General features: G+C 27.3%; 1 protein-coding gene across 1 annotated transcript in view; it reads right to left on the bottom strand.

Moving 5' to 3' along the window:
* Positions 1-10,064, bottom strand: part of LOC107438141 (uncharacterized) — a 282,012-nt gene extending 271,948 nt beyond the window's left edge. The window contains exon 1 of the mRNA XM_016050348.4: positions 9,972-10,064. Within this exon, the coding sequence (XP_015905834.1) occupies positions 9,972-10,029 (58 nt within the window). The 5' untranslated portion in view covers positions 10,030-10,064. The remainder of the gene's footprint in view (positions 1-9,971) is intronic.
* Between the last annotated feature and the right edge of the window lie 5,663 nt (positions 10,065-15,727).

Here is a 15,727-nt window from a genome sequence, read left to right on the forward strand (position 1 = left end):
TTCTTTAAAATTAAATTAAACTTCCATGCATATTTTTTTTCTCTAGGAATAAATAATGGCAACAATTATCATAAAGTTGTTCCTTAAAGGAAAAATCCGTGAGCTTTCGCAATGAGTTCTAACAATGATTAGTATATATTCCAATTATAGGTCTAGATTTTTAAATAATTAAAACAATTAAAAAATTATAAATAATTAAATATATAAATAAATAATAAAATAATAAATATCAATTAATGTAAAGAATAAAAATAATATAAATAAACAATGAAAAAAGAAGAAAACACAATCATTATTCTACATATTGATATAATGTCTAAAAGGTTTTATCCAAGTAATAAGAGAATAAAAGTAAACGTTTTGTGTTTTGATGAATTGTTCAGATTCAATTGAAAGACAGGTATACAGATTGATATGGAGTTTTCTGAAATAATTGTTTTCCTATACAGTGCTAATTCATTCGGAGTAGTTATGAAATATAGATGTTTCAAGTTTATTTAAAATATACATCTACAAATAGGTATTCTTGTGTGATACCATTTCATGTTATTGTAGGCGTGTTAAATTCGAGGGATCAACCTTTTAATTTGTCTTTCAAAAAAGAAAAAAAAATTAATTAATTTACATATTTAAACCTGATTTGGAGAAATAGAGGCATTTGTATTCAAAAAATGTTTTATAGTATAAATGGTAATATTTTGATAAGGGACCTAGCTAACTTAGTTTCAAAATATTTTTAAATATATCTAAATAAATATGTAAGATATTTTTATTTTGGCTAGGTAGAATATTCTAGTTCAGTTATTTTCAAACGGAATGTTCTTTTATTTATGATAATTCGGATACAAATGAGCTTATTTCAAAATCAATCTAAAATGACGGTGAAAAAACCAACAGCAGTCTTTCCATCCAATTAATCGTAAAGATTTAAGATTAGGGACATTTTTTTACCTTTATGGTTTTGAAACCGTGTACGACTGGTGAAGATACTGTTTTATAGCCATTTACAGCTAGCATGATTTCAAAACTAAAAAAATTAACTTTAACTGGACATTGGGGTTAGGTTGTGTTAGACATTTATTTAGGCAACGAATCTTAAACTTATGCTATATAAGACTTTTCCTTATGTTATGGACATTAGAGTTAGGTTCTATGTTGAGTTGTGTCTTGTCAGATGAACTGCAGAATGTGGCTTAATTAATTTATCTGGTGATACCATCTATCGTATGAAATGGGAAATACTAGACTTTTATATGTTAAGATGCTCTGTTGTGCTATCATTTATGCTTGGAGAAGAATTTAATATTTCAATACTCCAGGGTCTCCAATTAGGGAGTGCAAGGCGCTGGAAACGTTATGTGTTACAGGAGTATGGTGTCAGAGCTGGAATTCGAACCTCCATTCAGCTGATCATGAGATTAACAGATCAGCCCTCTCGGCTAAAGTATATAACCATCAGCAAGGAACTCAACGGCTTCAAAAGGTTGATCTAATTGGTTGTTTTATTGTATAAGATGAAAAGAGTCAACAAACGATTTTTCTCGCAGTTAACAGTTTGAATACCATCTTGTTTACAATTATTTGACTGTTTTGGTTGAATATGGTATAATAACAATTAAATAAAAAATTTCGAAAAATTTCTAGCACTGCTGGATTGCTTTGGGTATAATTGAGTAATTAATGAGCTTATTTCAGACAGAGTATTATTTCATTTGTGACATTTGAGGTATCGCAAGTCTGTTAACAAAACGGATTTTAAAACTTTATGAATCTTAACTAATTGCTAGGAAATTAGCATATTTAAATTAATAATTGTTTGCCTCTCCTTTAATGAACAATGCTTTATGAGCTCAAGTTAATTATTTTATACAAGCGCAACTATTTTATATTTTCAATAGATTTACACAAACTATTTTATATTTTCAATCGAAAGTAAAAATAAATCTTTATTTGACAATGTAGTCTTTGGGGAGTCCAATTTAAAAACAATTTATTTTCCAATGTTATAAAGGTTTCAGATTATTATTATAAATTAATACACTTGAATTCAGAAAATATTTAATAATTTGCTAATAAGAACACGACTTTTTTAAATTTAAGAGTTAATTGATATTGCATCCGCATTGGAGACTACAGAAACGAAAATCGGAGTTTGTAATGATTGATTAAGAGATCATAGATTTGCTTTGCCTTGGTTTTTAATTCAAAATCCTCAATGACGTAACGGATAATGGAACATTAAGATAAAAATCCTAAAGTTATGTGGAAATAATGTTGAATAATGCAGATTGATATATCAAGTAGACCGGTAAAAATGTAATGAGATAAGCAACTTAGTAAGTAAACAATCAACTGAGCTCTGTGGAAGAAATTGTGCATTAACGGGTCAAATTGATCTGTGATGATGTTATGAGGTAAGCAACTAAGTTCGCGAAAATCAGAAATCCTTAGACACGAAGTTCTGTAGAAATAATATTAAAAAATTAAAATTGGGTTTTAATGGTTAGTCCGTTCACCCATGAAGGTGTAATGGCGTAAGCAACTTAGCATGTGAAAATCCATATATTGAATCAAAATTCATCAGAGACGAGGTTCTGTGGGAATACTTGCTTCAACTTTAGAAAAAAGTTGTAGGGCATAAATATGAAAGATTCTCAAAACTCAAAAATAACACTTTTCTTTTTTTTAATACGTCTTAGTCTTTTGAGAATATTTTATATAGAGAAAAAGGACATGCAAAAAAACTATGAATTTATAGTTGACACAAATGCTTAAACTTGAAAAATAATTCAAGCTGAAACAAGAATAAAAGAAATAATGCTCAAAAGACTGTTTATTCCACAGAAAAAAATTATTCATCACTTGAAAAGAATCAAAGTTTAAAAAAACATTATTTATGCAATTACTCTGTCAAAATAGAAATAAAGATTACAAAGCCATATATATTATTATTAAACAAATGTATAATTATTATAGTTATAGAATAAAAAAAGTTGAAAAAATTATGGAATTTCATTAAAGGAAAGAGAATAAAATATTAAAATATGTTGTTTGCCCAAGAGAAAAATACAAGCAGTACTTTCCAAATAAAATTTCATCTTTTTGCTGAGACAATTATGAATTTATTTTTATTTGCTTAATTTAAATCACAATTTACTCATTAAAACTAAAGCATTTCAGAGTAATTATTCATTAACTTTGAGCAAAAATATGCGAGCTCTTGTTGAGTTATAACAAAATAAACTGTTGAATTTGAATAACCGTAAAATTTGTAAGCGAACAAGTAAAAATAAGCATCGTTTGTATGGAATTTATATAAATAAATAATTAGCCATCAGACTTTTAAACTTTTTCATTTGTGTTATTTAAATAATTCTTCTAAATTTAATTATGGAAGTTAAATGACACTTCAACGAGTTTTTGCTATTAAAAACGCTTGTATTTTCTTTAACCTATAAAAATTCTATTTACAATTGAAAACACTGAAACATGATGATGATTTTCTTTATGTTACCTTTCTATTAGTTACATTTCTTTATTATAGTATCCATATACACTGTTAAAATTTTCATTCTAAAATCATGGTAAAATAACCGTCATCTGTCTGTCCACCCGATTAACTGTAAAATTTACAGTAAGGAACATTTTTTACCTTTAAGGTTTTGAAACCGTTTACAACTAGTTTGGTTATAAAACCAAAAATACAAAACTTAACGGTTTTTAACCTTTTACTACTATAATGGTTTCGAAACCATAAAAAAGATATGTAACTGGACATAGGAGTTAGGTTTTTCCTCGGGTAATAGGAATTGAAGAGTGCAGTACACAAATTGGGAAGTATACGAGGGTTGCTATTCATATTTCTGGCCTAATAATGAAAAAACAAATATGTAGGATCGAAATTGGTTTTATTGTTTTTCAAAATATTCTCCATGATGATCAATACACTTTTGCATGCGTTTGAACCAATTTTCAAAGCACTTTTTCCTGTCCGATTGAGGTAACTCCAAAACATGCGTTTTGAATGCATCAACCGCTTCTTCGGGGGTCGAAATTCGTGGTCCACGTAATTTATTTTTGATGTGTGGGAATAAGAAGAAGTCATTGGGTGCCAAATCAGGGCTGTACGGCGGATGACCCATCAGTTCGATCTTTCACTCCGTCAGAAATGCCTTTGTTTGAGTCGATGTGTGAGAGCTCGCATTGTCATGATGAAGAATGATTCGCCTGTTCTTCTGCTTTTTTCGAATTTCTCCGATGACTTCTGGCAAGCAAATGGCCGTGTACCTTTCAGAATTGACCGTCCTGCGTTGCTTTAACGCCACTGTTGCCACATGACCGTTAATGTCGAAGAAACAGGCAATCATTTGTTTCGATGTGCTTCTTCTTCGAACAACTTTTGTTGGTTTTGCCTCGTCTTGGAAGACCCATACAGTTGATTGCTGTTTTGTTTGCGGCTCATATGCATAGATCCATGATTCGTCACCCGTGTAGATGTTATACACAACCTTTGATGTACCTTGAACGTATTTTCCAACATTTCCTATCACCAATCGACACGAGCCTTTTTTTGAGCGTTTGTCAGATTATGCGGGATCCAACGCGAACAAATTTTTTTTACGCTCAAATGTTCATGCAATATTTTATTGATGCTAGTCATACTAATTTCCAAAGACGCCTCTATCTCACGGTATGTCACATGACGATTTTGCTTTATCAGTTCACGCACAGCATCGATCTTTTCTGGCACAACAACGGATTTTGGACGACCTGCACGGGATTCGTCCTGGATCGAAAATCGACCACGATTAAATTCGTTATACCAATTTTTTACAGTGCTGTAGGATGGCGCTTTATCGCTGAATAAAGAATTAAGTTCATCGAAGCACTCTTGTCTTGACAATCCACGTCGAAAGTTATGAAAAATAATGGCACAAAAATGTTCACGATTCAATTCCATTTTTTGAAAGAGAAGAACTTTTCAATTTACTGTTAACAACACAAATGAAGCTATAATGGTAAATCGTCTGCTGAATTTATGTTTAAAAATATCAAACTTTCGATTAAAATCGTCCGCGGTCGCCTAGCAACACTTACTGTTGCCAAGGCCAGAAATATAAATAGCAACCCTCGTAGAATTCTGTAAACTCTTCATGTTTTGGGGAACTATTGTGGTGTCTATTCTGGGACTCGATCCTCAGTTCTGTCTATCATGAGATTGACAGATTAGCCTTCTCGGCTATATTATGTTGGAAGTAGCAACGAACTAAGTGGCTTCATTTGGTGGATCTAGTTATGCGATAAAATTCTGGTTTTTCAACTGTATTAGGTGAAAGTAACAGTTTTTCTCTCAATAAACAGTTTGATTACCATCTTATTTATAGTTATTTGACTGTTTTGTTTGAATATGCTAAAATAACAATTGAATAAATTGTTTTTTTTTTCTAGAAATTTCAAACAATTTTTTCGAGAAATTTCAAGCAGTGTAAAGAAAAATAATTTAAGGAAAGACTTTAAAAAAGTTATTTTTTTAAGTATAGATAGAAAGAAAAATCTTTTAAAATAATCGCAAACCTGTTTTTTTAATGAAAATGGAAAAATACTAACAATTAGTTTACTACTACTTTAGTTTACACTACTTAAAGTTTTTTTTTGTATATATCATCTACATATTAAATATGTCAACGTCAAGACCTATTAACTACAAAGTATGAAAATGAAAACCATGGATTATGAAACTTTATTTTATATTTCATTTAAGAAATTTCATATAATAATGTTTTGCATTTAACTTCCAATAGGACTCTTCAGGAAACAATACTTTAAATATTATATTAACACTTCTAATCAACGGAAAGACAATCATTCTATTTCCTCTATTATGCGTAATAAAGCATTTAATTAAAGTTTGCAAAGCAAACTTTTAACAAGAAATAATTGGAGGTAATTGATGCCTCTTCGTTTTCACTAAATTGAAATTAAGAGGTTGAAATATTTAAAAATATTTTTTAATAATATTTAAACAATATAATAAATTCCACTTGTTATAGTAACTACGTTACTATATTATCTTGGTGAAAAGTTCTATCTATGCTTATACTTTTTTAATCAAATTCAATACGATTTGTTGAACTTTTTTATTTGAAAAAAAGAACAAATGATATTTCTTTTCATTTACTAAAACTTTTTCTTAAAGGCTGAGTATATTACTTCATTATTATTACCGCAACAATTATTTTAAGAGCTTAAAAATAAATTAGTTTAGCAATTATTTTCGCAGATTTAAAAATTTAGGAACAGTTTAATTTGTAGGGCGTATAAAAGGAAAGTCCATTGAAAATGTTAACTGGAATGGTACTTAAATCTTTAAAAATGAATATTCAAATTCATTAGGAACAAGTAAGCAAGCAACAACAATCCGTTAACAGATCATCCCCTTCATTATCATTATGAGTTCAGACACAAGAAGGAATAATTAATCACGGATTATAATAGAACTATATGTAACTGACAAAATAATACATTCGTTTCCTATCAGTTCAATTTTCAAATTCAGGTCATAGATAGCGGGGCATAAAATTCCTTTTCACGCTGATGAAGAAAAAAAGTGAAAGTTATTTCAACGACGCATTTTTTTCACCAAACTAATTTCCAAAATGTTGATTATTTATTCATGTGCGCTAAAACAATTTAAAATTACAAACCATTTTATTTCACACTTTTAAAATCATGAAACCTCTTTTTTAAAGTGGTATTAAAATATAATGTATATAAGTATATAAGTTTAAAGTTAATAGTTTTTAAATCACGTATAAAAAATAAACAAATTGCTAAAACACAGATATGTCTAACATTTCTGAAGGTTAAAAATTAATAGAATTATAAAAGCCTTAACTACTAAACAAACGCTTGATAAGAACTGCCTTTAATGCAACTTAAAGAAATATTTGATATTAATTTATATTGAATTAATATGCGAATATTCTTATAATTACTAAATAAGTTCTTTAATAACAGTTAATTTAGCTAAATAATAAAGCAAATAACTACTTTCCTCGTAACATAGAATAAAATTAGTCGTGATGTGAAAGCGGAAATTAAAAGTTGAATTGTAGACCAAACGATTCATACTGACATTGGCCGACATTATCAAACAAACACTTGATACTTACTCCATTAATAAAACTTAAATAATAAATTGTCCTTACAAATTTAATTTATGTTACATTTCTGGTAAAAAAATAATTAGTGTAAGCTTTTGTGGCATTTAAATCGCTTCTAAAAAAAATTGCATTCAACCCAAACAATTAAGAAAATAAAAATTCAGAAACTTTGTTAATATTATGTTGAATCAGCATAGATTATTAAACTATACCTTCTTATTGAAAAGGTAAGACAAGAAAGTTTCATATTTTAATATTAAAGCCAATGAAGAGAATTTATCCTTAACGAAAATAAGAACATTACAGAGAAGGAAAAAAAAAGAAACTTTATTTCAATTCTTTCATACTATTGAATAAATTATAACAAATGATTATGCACATCAAAAAAGTAAGACTAAATCTAATTTTATATTCAAATGGATAAGTTGATTAAACGATTCTTAAATAAGCGCTATTTAAATTAGTGAGTTCTATCAGCTGATTGACCGAGCATTTCTAGGATGAAAAAACTTGTCGCCAAACATTCCGCCCGATGAAGTCAGTGGGCCATTTGCCAAGTCGAAACGTCAGTTTGCCCACCACTAATGACCTACAGCAGGATCAAATATTTCTTACTATGCAAAGCAGAAAAAACCCACCACCGAAGATCTCTTTTCTAGATGCGATATTAAGTGGGAGATATTTGAATCGAGGGCACTTGGCGAGAATTATGTATGTTCCGTTATGGAATGAACAAGTTTTTCTTAGCAAATGAAATAGAAACGAAAATCGTTTGCATAAAACGAAAACTTTAAAGAAAAAGGGCTTTAGAACTTTATATTTGAGAGGATATTTAAGATTTCATTACATCTTATCATTAAAAATGCACCTGAATGGTTTTAATATTAGTTCATTATTAAATAAAATCTGAAAATGTCATACTTTTTAACAGAAGCATTAATGAAATTTTTAAAAATGCTGTGTTGAAATAAGTCAAAAGTAAAAGTTATTCCCAAATTCAATTAGAAAGTTAAGTTACTTTTTGCTAATAACTTTTTTATATTTGGAACCAACATTATACGAGTTATATACTACAAAACTGAGGACGTTATCTTGCATTTAACAATTACAATTTTAACAATTAGTCAATTTTGAAATATCAATGTTTGAAAAAGATATAAGCTTGAAAATAATATTATTTTAATCATATATGTTTTTGAATTTAAATTTGGAACAATTAAAAAAAAGAAATATTTTATTGATATATATTACGTTTCGCAATGTTACAACAGTACTGAGCAGCTATAGAGTAGGATTGGTTTAAACCTTCCCCAGTTTGGTGCATTGGTAATGATAGTTACCAATGCATTGAAATTGTAGAGCCTCTGGCCAACAGCTGACTGAGGGCTTTTACTCATATTGCATATTATCTTAAAAGAACTGAACCTAATAATTTATAAAGTGCAAAAATTGTAACTGACTCTTAACTTGCAAAATCAAAAATATATAAACATTGATTCTTCCCAAATATAAGTTACAGAGTACTTGTTATCCCAGTGTCTTAAAACTTTAGTAAATAATTATAGTCACAGTTTAGTGTAGTAATATATTTTTCATTAAATTAAACAAAATACATTAATTTTATCATTCAGTTTCTTACAGAAATACATTTTCAAAAAAAATAAAAACGCAAATGGTTGTTTTTAAAACTGTAGCCAAACTAAGTTAGCATTTCAGCACGTCACTTTCTGAATTATATTGAAATAAATTGAATTATTAGTGATTAATTTTTAAATGTAAAGAAATAATAATAATATAAAATTACATTAACACAAATCTATTGCATTTCGAAAAATGTGAATTTCATAACTAGAGCTTAGAAATTAAGAAGAAATAATAAATGAATGTTTTCTCAGCATTGAATAAAAAATTTCATTTTCTTAATGAAACTTTAGAAATTAGTTTAGATTTCTTTTAAAAGAAATGCAAACAACAAACAAAAATTACGTTTAAACTTCATTTCAAAATTATGTCATAAAATTAATAAAATTAAATAAATCTTTAATTTATGCATGCGCTTAGAATAATTATTTTTTATTCATTTATTAGTATGCATTAAATTGTTCCTTTTTTTAAAATAATTATTATATGTTTTTTTGCACCAGAACTACAGAATGAAAAGTATTCAAAAATATATGACAATTATTTTTTATTCATTTATCTATTTACAATATCCTAGCAAAAAGCATATAAACTTGCACAGCATATAAACTCTTATTATTTTTTAAACAAATAAAATAATATTATTGCATTTTTCAACAAACTTATGTAATTGCTATTTTTTGTATTGTAAAATATTTTGTCTCAATAACAATGATAACTGAGATACTATTAATTTTTTAAGGTTAAAAAGAAGTAAAAATAGTATTAAAATTTAATTGCAAAAGTATGTCATGAAATCAACAAATTCAAAACAATACTTGATTTTTTCTTAAAAAAATTACCAAATTTTCAAACAATAAAATTCTCAAATTGAATTTCTTTTGCAAAGTTATAAAATATTACTAATTTTTGTTTTTCAAAGAATGTTGAGTGATATTCATGTCAGTAATTTTTAAAATTTATTTTCAATATTGTAGCAAAATTGCTTATATTTCTAATGATACAATTATGAAAGTTATTATCTTATTTTTCAAAATAAATTAATAAATAAAACAAAACAAAAAACTTAATCTTGAAACTACGCATATAAGTTAACAAATTGAAGAAAAAAAATATTTACAAATTTAATCGTATTTAAAAAAAAAAAACTTGAAAAATTTGCCTTACCTTGTGATGTAACAGTGTGAGCAAAAGCGATCAACAGGGCTTGAAACCAATAAGCCATGTTCACTGTCGAACAAAATGAAGGCGAATGAGACTGCTCACAAACTGACCTCACCACGCGGATTCCCTCTTGCCAACAACGCATGCGCATTACATTCTCTTCACATTTCCTACTATTTATGAAAGACCACATCTCGAGGCTTTATCATATTTTCATTCGTCGAGAAAAGATCATCAGTAAAGAGTTGAAATAAAATATTCAAAAGAAAACACCAAAAAGTTTAACAAAATTGTTTGTTAAAAGCAAGCGCTTTTATTGGTCGTATGACATAATATTTCTTAAAAGTTATTTTCTTTAATGAGCATAAACTGAAATACATTTTTTTAGTAGTATGATTTTATGCAATGAAAAAAATTAAAAAAATGAACTGTAATATTAATAAAAGCTATTTAATTATTATAATGTATTACTGATTATGATTAAATCATTAACTTTAAGCAATAACGTCTAAGTTATAATAAACTAATTTTTAAAATAAATTCACAAATTTAAAAAAAAGGCTAAACATATTCATCTTTTTGAGAATTATTTTATATAAAAAACATTATTTTTAATTGTATTTTCGTTCCAAAAAATTAAAAAATGAACAAAAATATTTATTGCTTAATAACAAATGAGAAAATATTTAAATTTAAATAAATAACGTCAAGCGTACTTTTTGAAAGGCAATGGTAAAAATGCAGTTTGGTAAGAGGCATTTTATTGGTCAAATTTTATCTAACTTATTTTTATGTACCCATTTCTTCAAAGTTTTACAAATAATAACGCATATAAGCGTGTTCAATTCATAATGTAGTCCCTTATCTATTGTAGTACCCATTTCTTTAAAAATTTTCTAATAATAACACATATAAGCGCGTTCAATTCATATTGTAGTCCCTTTTCCAATGTAGTACCCATTTCTTTAAAATTTTACTAATAAAAACACATATAAGCGTGTTCAATTCATAATGTAGTCCCTTTTCCTGCTTTCTCCTACGTTGCTTTTTGCAATTTTTATAAAGGAAAGGGTTAAATTAATTATTTATTTAATAAATCGTTTAGAAAATACAATTTTAAGAAAAGTTGCAACTTCACATAGCTTCATATTTTAATTATTGCTTTTATTCGCATTACACTTTTAGCAATTTTAGGACGGGTTAAGTTAATTTTTTATACTAAAAAGCAATAAAATTTCCAGATGACGTTTAATATTTATGTGTACACATAATTGTAAAACTGTTACTTGCGTATCCATGAGCAAAGAGCTAATTCAATTTCTAAACACATTAAATATATGAACAAAGCTGTTATTAACGGAATTTATGAGTGGATTTTTAACACTTATACTTAACTATTAACAAATCGATCAGAAAAGGTTACAAGAATAATTAAAAAAGTACTGACAGTGTGCAGAAAATATAAAATGAATTGAAGTGATGTAATAGCCTATCACAAAACCTATTCACAGATATATAGAAACGCCTTGTTCACTCTAGTTTTATAGAAATCACGTCTTTGTAGATTGTAGATTGTAGGTCCTTAAAACCTCTGAAGACTTTAAAAAATGTCAAAACTGAAAATGTCCATTATTGTGGGGTATTTATATATATATATATATATATATATATATCCAGTCTTAAAATATTGTCTGAATTGTGCGAATAGACATGTTGTATTAAATACCAGTAAATTTATTCAATACTCCATTCACACTACAAAAAGCAAAGATTGGATATAAAAAAATAATAAATAATATAATAATCAGAAACTGCAATTAATCTATCAGTTACTAAATTTCATTAGATTTATAATGAATTTCGCTGATGCATATATATTTACAGTGGTAATATTGCATAAAGAGTACAAGTGGAATCTAAAAATCTAAAGAACTAAAAATTATTTTTAAAAAAATCTTATTAAAGTATATTTATTAATTGTTAAAGTATATTTATTAATAATTATATTTATTAATTGTTATACTATGCAATAATTTATTTCTAACAAAATATTACATATTTAAATAAATAAGGTATGGAATAAATTTAATTAGCCTTTCTGCATCTAAAGAGGGATAGAAAATGTCACGTAGAAAGTATTATAAAGGAGATAATTTAGTATGTATTTCATTCCCTTGATTTCATCACTTGACTTGATTTTCCCGCTTTCATCACTTGATTTGATTAAGTAAGTAAAGCTTCTTACTTTTCTTCTTTCTTGATGCGCGTCAATTTAAATGCTGTAAATGATTATGTTCTGACGGCAAGACAGAATTCCTGTCTGCTTTACGTTTAAAACAAGAGTAAATTAGTTCTGATGATAAATAAGTGCAAAAAATAGTAATTGCAAAAAAACTTGGATTGTATAATTTGTTTTAATTATGTCATACACCCATTTATTTTTGCTCTTTTTTTCCTCAAATTTAATGAAATTATGGAAAGAAAAGAAATAGAAAATTTTAGTCATAGGCTTGTGAGATAATTATTTGTCACGAATATGCGGTGTAAGTAGTTGATAAGTAATTTATTTAAGTTTTAATGGTCATTAAAAAGGAGAGCCTTTTTTAAATATTCTATTAAAACTAATGCTTTGAGTTACTTTTTACTGAAGATATGAAAAACTTATTGATACATTATTTCATCAAATGTTAACAATTTTTATAATTCAAATTATGCAGTTATCGAATTGCAAAACTAAGAATCTTGTGTTACATAAAAAATGCTACAAAGAGACAAGTAAGAACTTATGCATATCACCACAACAAACCATTTGATGCAGATGAGACCCTGTTATATATTTCTTTTTTTCACGCTCTAAGTAAAAATTGGTACTTTTTAATAATAAATAACAGACTAACCTTACGAAAAATATCTCTTACATTATATTTGTACTAAAAAATAAAATGAAAAAAAAGTATTTTAAATTTTTTTTTATTCCAATGTTTATCAATAATTTATTTTGCAAATTAAAGAAATTAGAACCACTACAACGACTTATAAATTCTCAAAAAATGTAGTTAACACCCTTTTCCTTTTTAAAATTTCCTCAAAATACTTTTAGCATTTCAGGTATTACAAAAATTACAAAAAATCAGAATGGCTTGCAATTTCTGATTACGGAAACATTCAAAATTTTCTAAAGTTTCTAGAAAGGTTTCAAAAATTTATAATCATTTTCATCAACAGGTAGTTAGTATTGTGCTGTGTACCAAAATATATTCCTAATTACTTCATCAAGATTTATTATAATGCTACAATAAATATATTTAACATGTATAAAATCTTATATATAAATGCAAAAAAAAAAGAGAAAAAAACTTAAAGCTAAATATATACTAATAAACTGTAAAAGCTTAAAATAAATCAAATTTATACTAACCTCGACAAACCACCTTTGTCCTCTTTTTAGCCATCACTACAGCTTGGTAAAAGTCAAAAAATAGTAAAATATCGATATTTCTAATATCGTAGTATTAGTATTGTAAAATACACTTTAACGATTCATTGTGAGCGTATGTTTTACGATAAATATCAAATATTAGATGATTAACAATTCTTTAAAAATTATCGAATGCGATAAATATCTACTTATACGGTAATGTCATGAATATTAACGTCAGTTAATGACCATGAAAATATCGTTATCATTATCATTTATTATAAATATCGAATTCGAGCCGTAATGGCTCATGGGTAGAGGGTTCGCTTTCCAATGAGGTGATCCCAGATATGACTGGTCGATACGAATTCCGCATCCGACTTGCACCGACCACAGTGCTGATATGAAATATTCTCAGTGGTAGGCGGAACATGGGTTAAAGTCCCCTTACCGTCAAGATAACAGTGGCAGGTTTTCGCTGTCTCCCTCTCCATGTAACGCAAATGCAGGTTAGTTCTCTCAGAAAGTCCACCATGAAGAAAAAATGTCTTCCAATACTTAATCAAGAATTCTCCTTGTCTTTTGGATTGGGTTCGAAATCACAAGGCTACGGAGTTGAACATTAGTAGTCGTAAACCCAAAAAATTGAGACGGCGGTTCTCAACGTTGGTTATAAAATAAAATAAAAATATCGAATTCAATTTGGTAGTATTTCATTATGGTGAATAGGGATATTAAAATTCAAAAATTGTCTTAAACAAGTTAGCTTTTTTACTGACAGAATATATGCAGTTTCATATAAGCAGATTGCTTAAATTTCTTCAGCAATACGCTAATATTAATTATAAAAGTGTAATTTCAATTTCGTTCCTACAATGATGATGGTAGCTTTTAAATGATCTTTCGATGCATCGTGAATACCATGCTTTAAGATTTACGATAAATATTTAGTATGCGATAATATCTCAAATATAAACAATTATTTATGAATTAACGATAATGTCGCAATGAGTTATGATAATTTTTGAATAAAGTAGTATTGTGAACAGTATCATTAACAATAAATATCGATAACAATAATTATCGAACATGTTATTGTCGTGACTGTTGACAAATATCATTTGAATAAAAAAATATTGATCAATGTAAAATAAAAAAAACGAAGTTTAGAAAAGCTTGAAGAATATCGCTAGATAGTGACGATGTATCCGGTATTGAAATTCCAAAACCATCCAGCTCTAATCATTTCTTACATCAGAAAGCTTACTTGTAGCTTTTATATTTAATATCTTTTTCATATTTTTAATATTTTTTATAATTTCAAATTTTCTATATTTTTAATGCTATAGACAATAACAGGCTTTGGAGAAATCAGGATTTTTTGCATTTGACTTATTTATTTCTCGAGGTGCCCAGAATCAAACTTATGAAAACAATAATCAAATATTAAAGTTGCTAGAACGGAAAATCTCTGGCATAAAGCTGGAGAAACTTTTGGATTCTTCTCTAAAACTATTAAAAAGGAATAAAAAGCCTCTCTATAAACTATTCCTATGATGGTTGACTATTCAGATACTAGTAAAAATTTCAAACTAAATTTGCAAAATCATTTAGTCGAAAGAGATAGAAATTTTTATGCGTCTCTGAAACATTTGTCGAGTATATTTTATTATGGTCAAGTAAATTTTAAAGAAGAAATACTTCTAGAAAAATTAAGTAAACGTAAGTTAAAGATATTAAGTTATTTTTAACTAATGTTAAAAACGCTTAATAAATATTTTGCAGATTACTTCTCTTTTTTAGGGGAAACTTTTCTGGATATTATGCATGGTGGAATATATTATTTTCGGAATATATGCTAGAAGATAATCACATGGTTTAAACTAAACATGAAACTGGGTTCCTACTGCCATGCTATAGCCTTTATCCCCTCCATCATGAATTCATGATGCAATGCAATGTTCGTTATTTCTATCTGGCCGTAAATAATTAATTGTATACTGGTAGTAATAATGTATCAAATCTTCCTTTATTTAAAAGAAATAATCTATCCTTGACTACCACCTATTTTTCTTGATTTAAAATAGATATATTTATTTATGCCTTGGCAATCTCTATTAATAAGCAGTGAAAGGTTTGGTTAAGGTATACGGAAGCATGGGGGCTAATGCATAACTTCAAGTTATACATATATTAAATTATACAAAACTTACCTCTTTTCAGAAATATTGAAGCGTTTTATGAGAATCGGTACCAATTAAGCATGTTTTAAAAAAAAACTTTAAAAAAAAAAGATTTTGTATGCTTTTTTTTATTTTTTACAAAACAATACTTATACTAA

The sequence above is a fragment of the Parasteatoda tepidariorum genome, chromosome 12 (genome assembly GCF_982258835.1).
Source record: "Parasteatoda tepidariorum strain Cologne lab strain chromosome 12, Ptep-v5.0, whole genome shotgun sequence".
Lineage (NCBI taxonomy): Eukaryota > Metazoa > Arthropoda > Arachnida > Araneae > Theridiidae > Parasteatoda > Parasteatoda tepidariorum.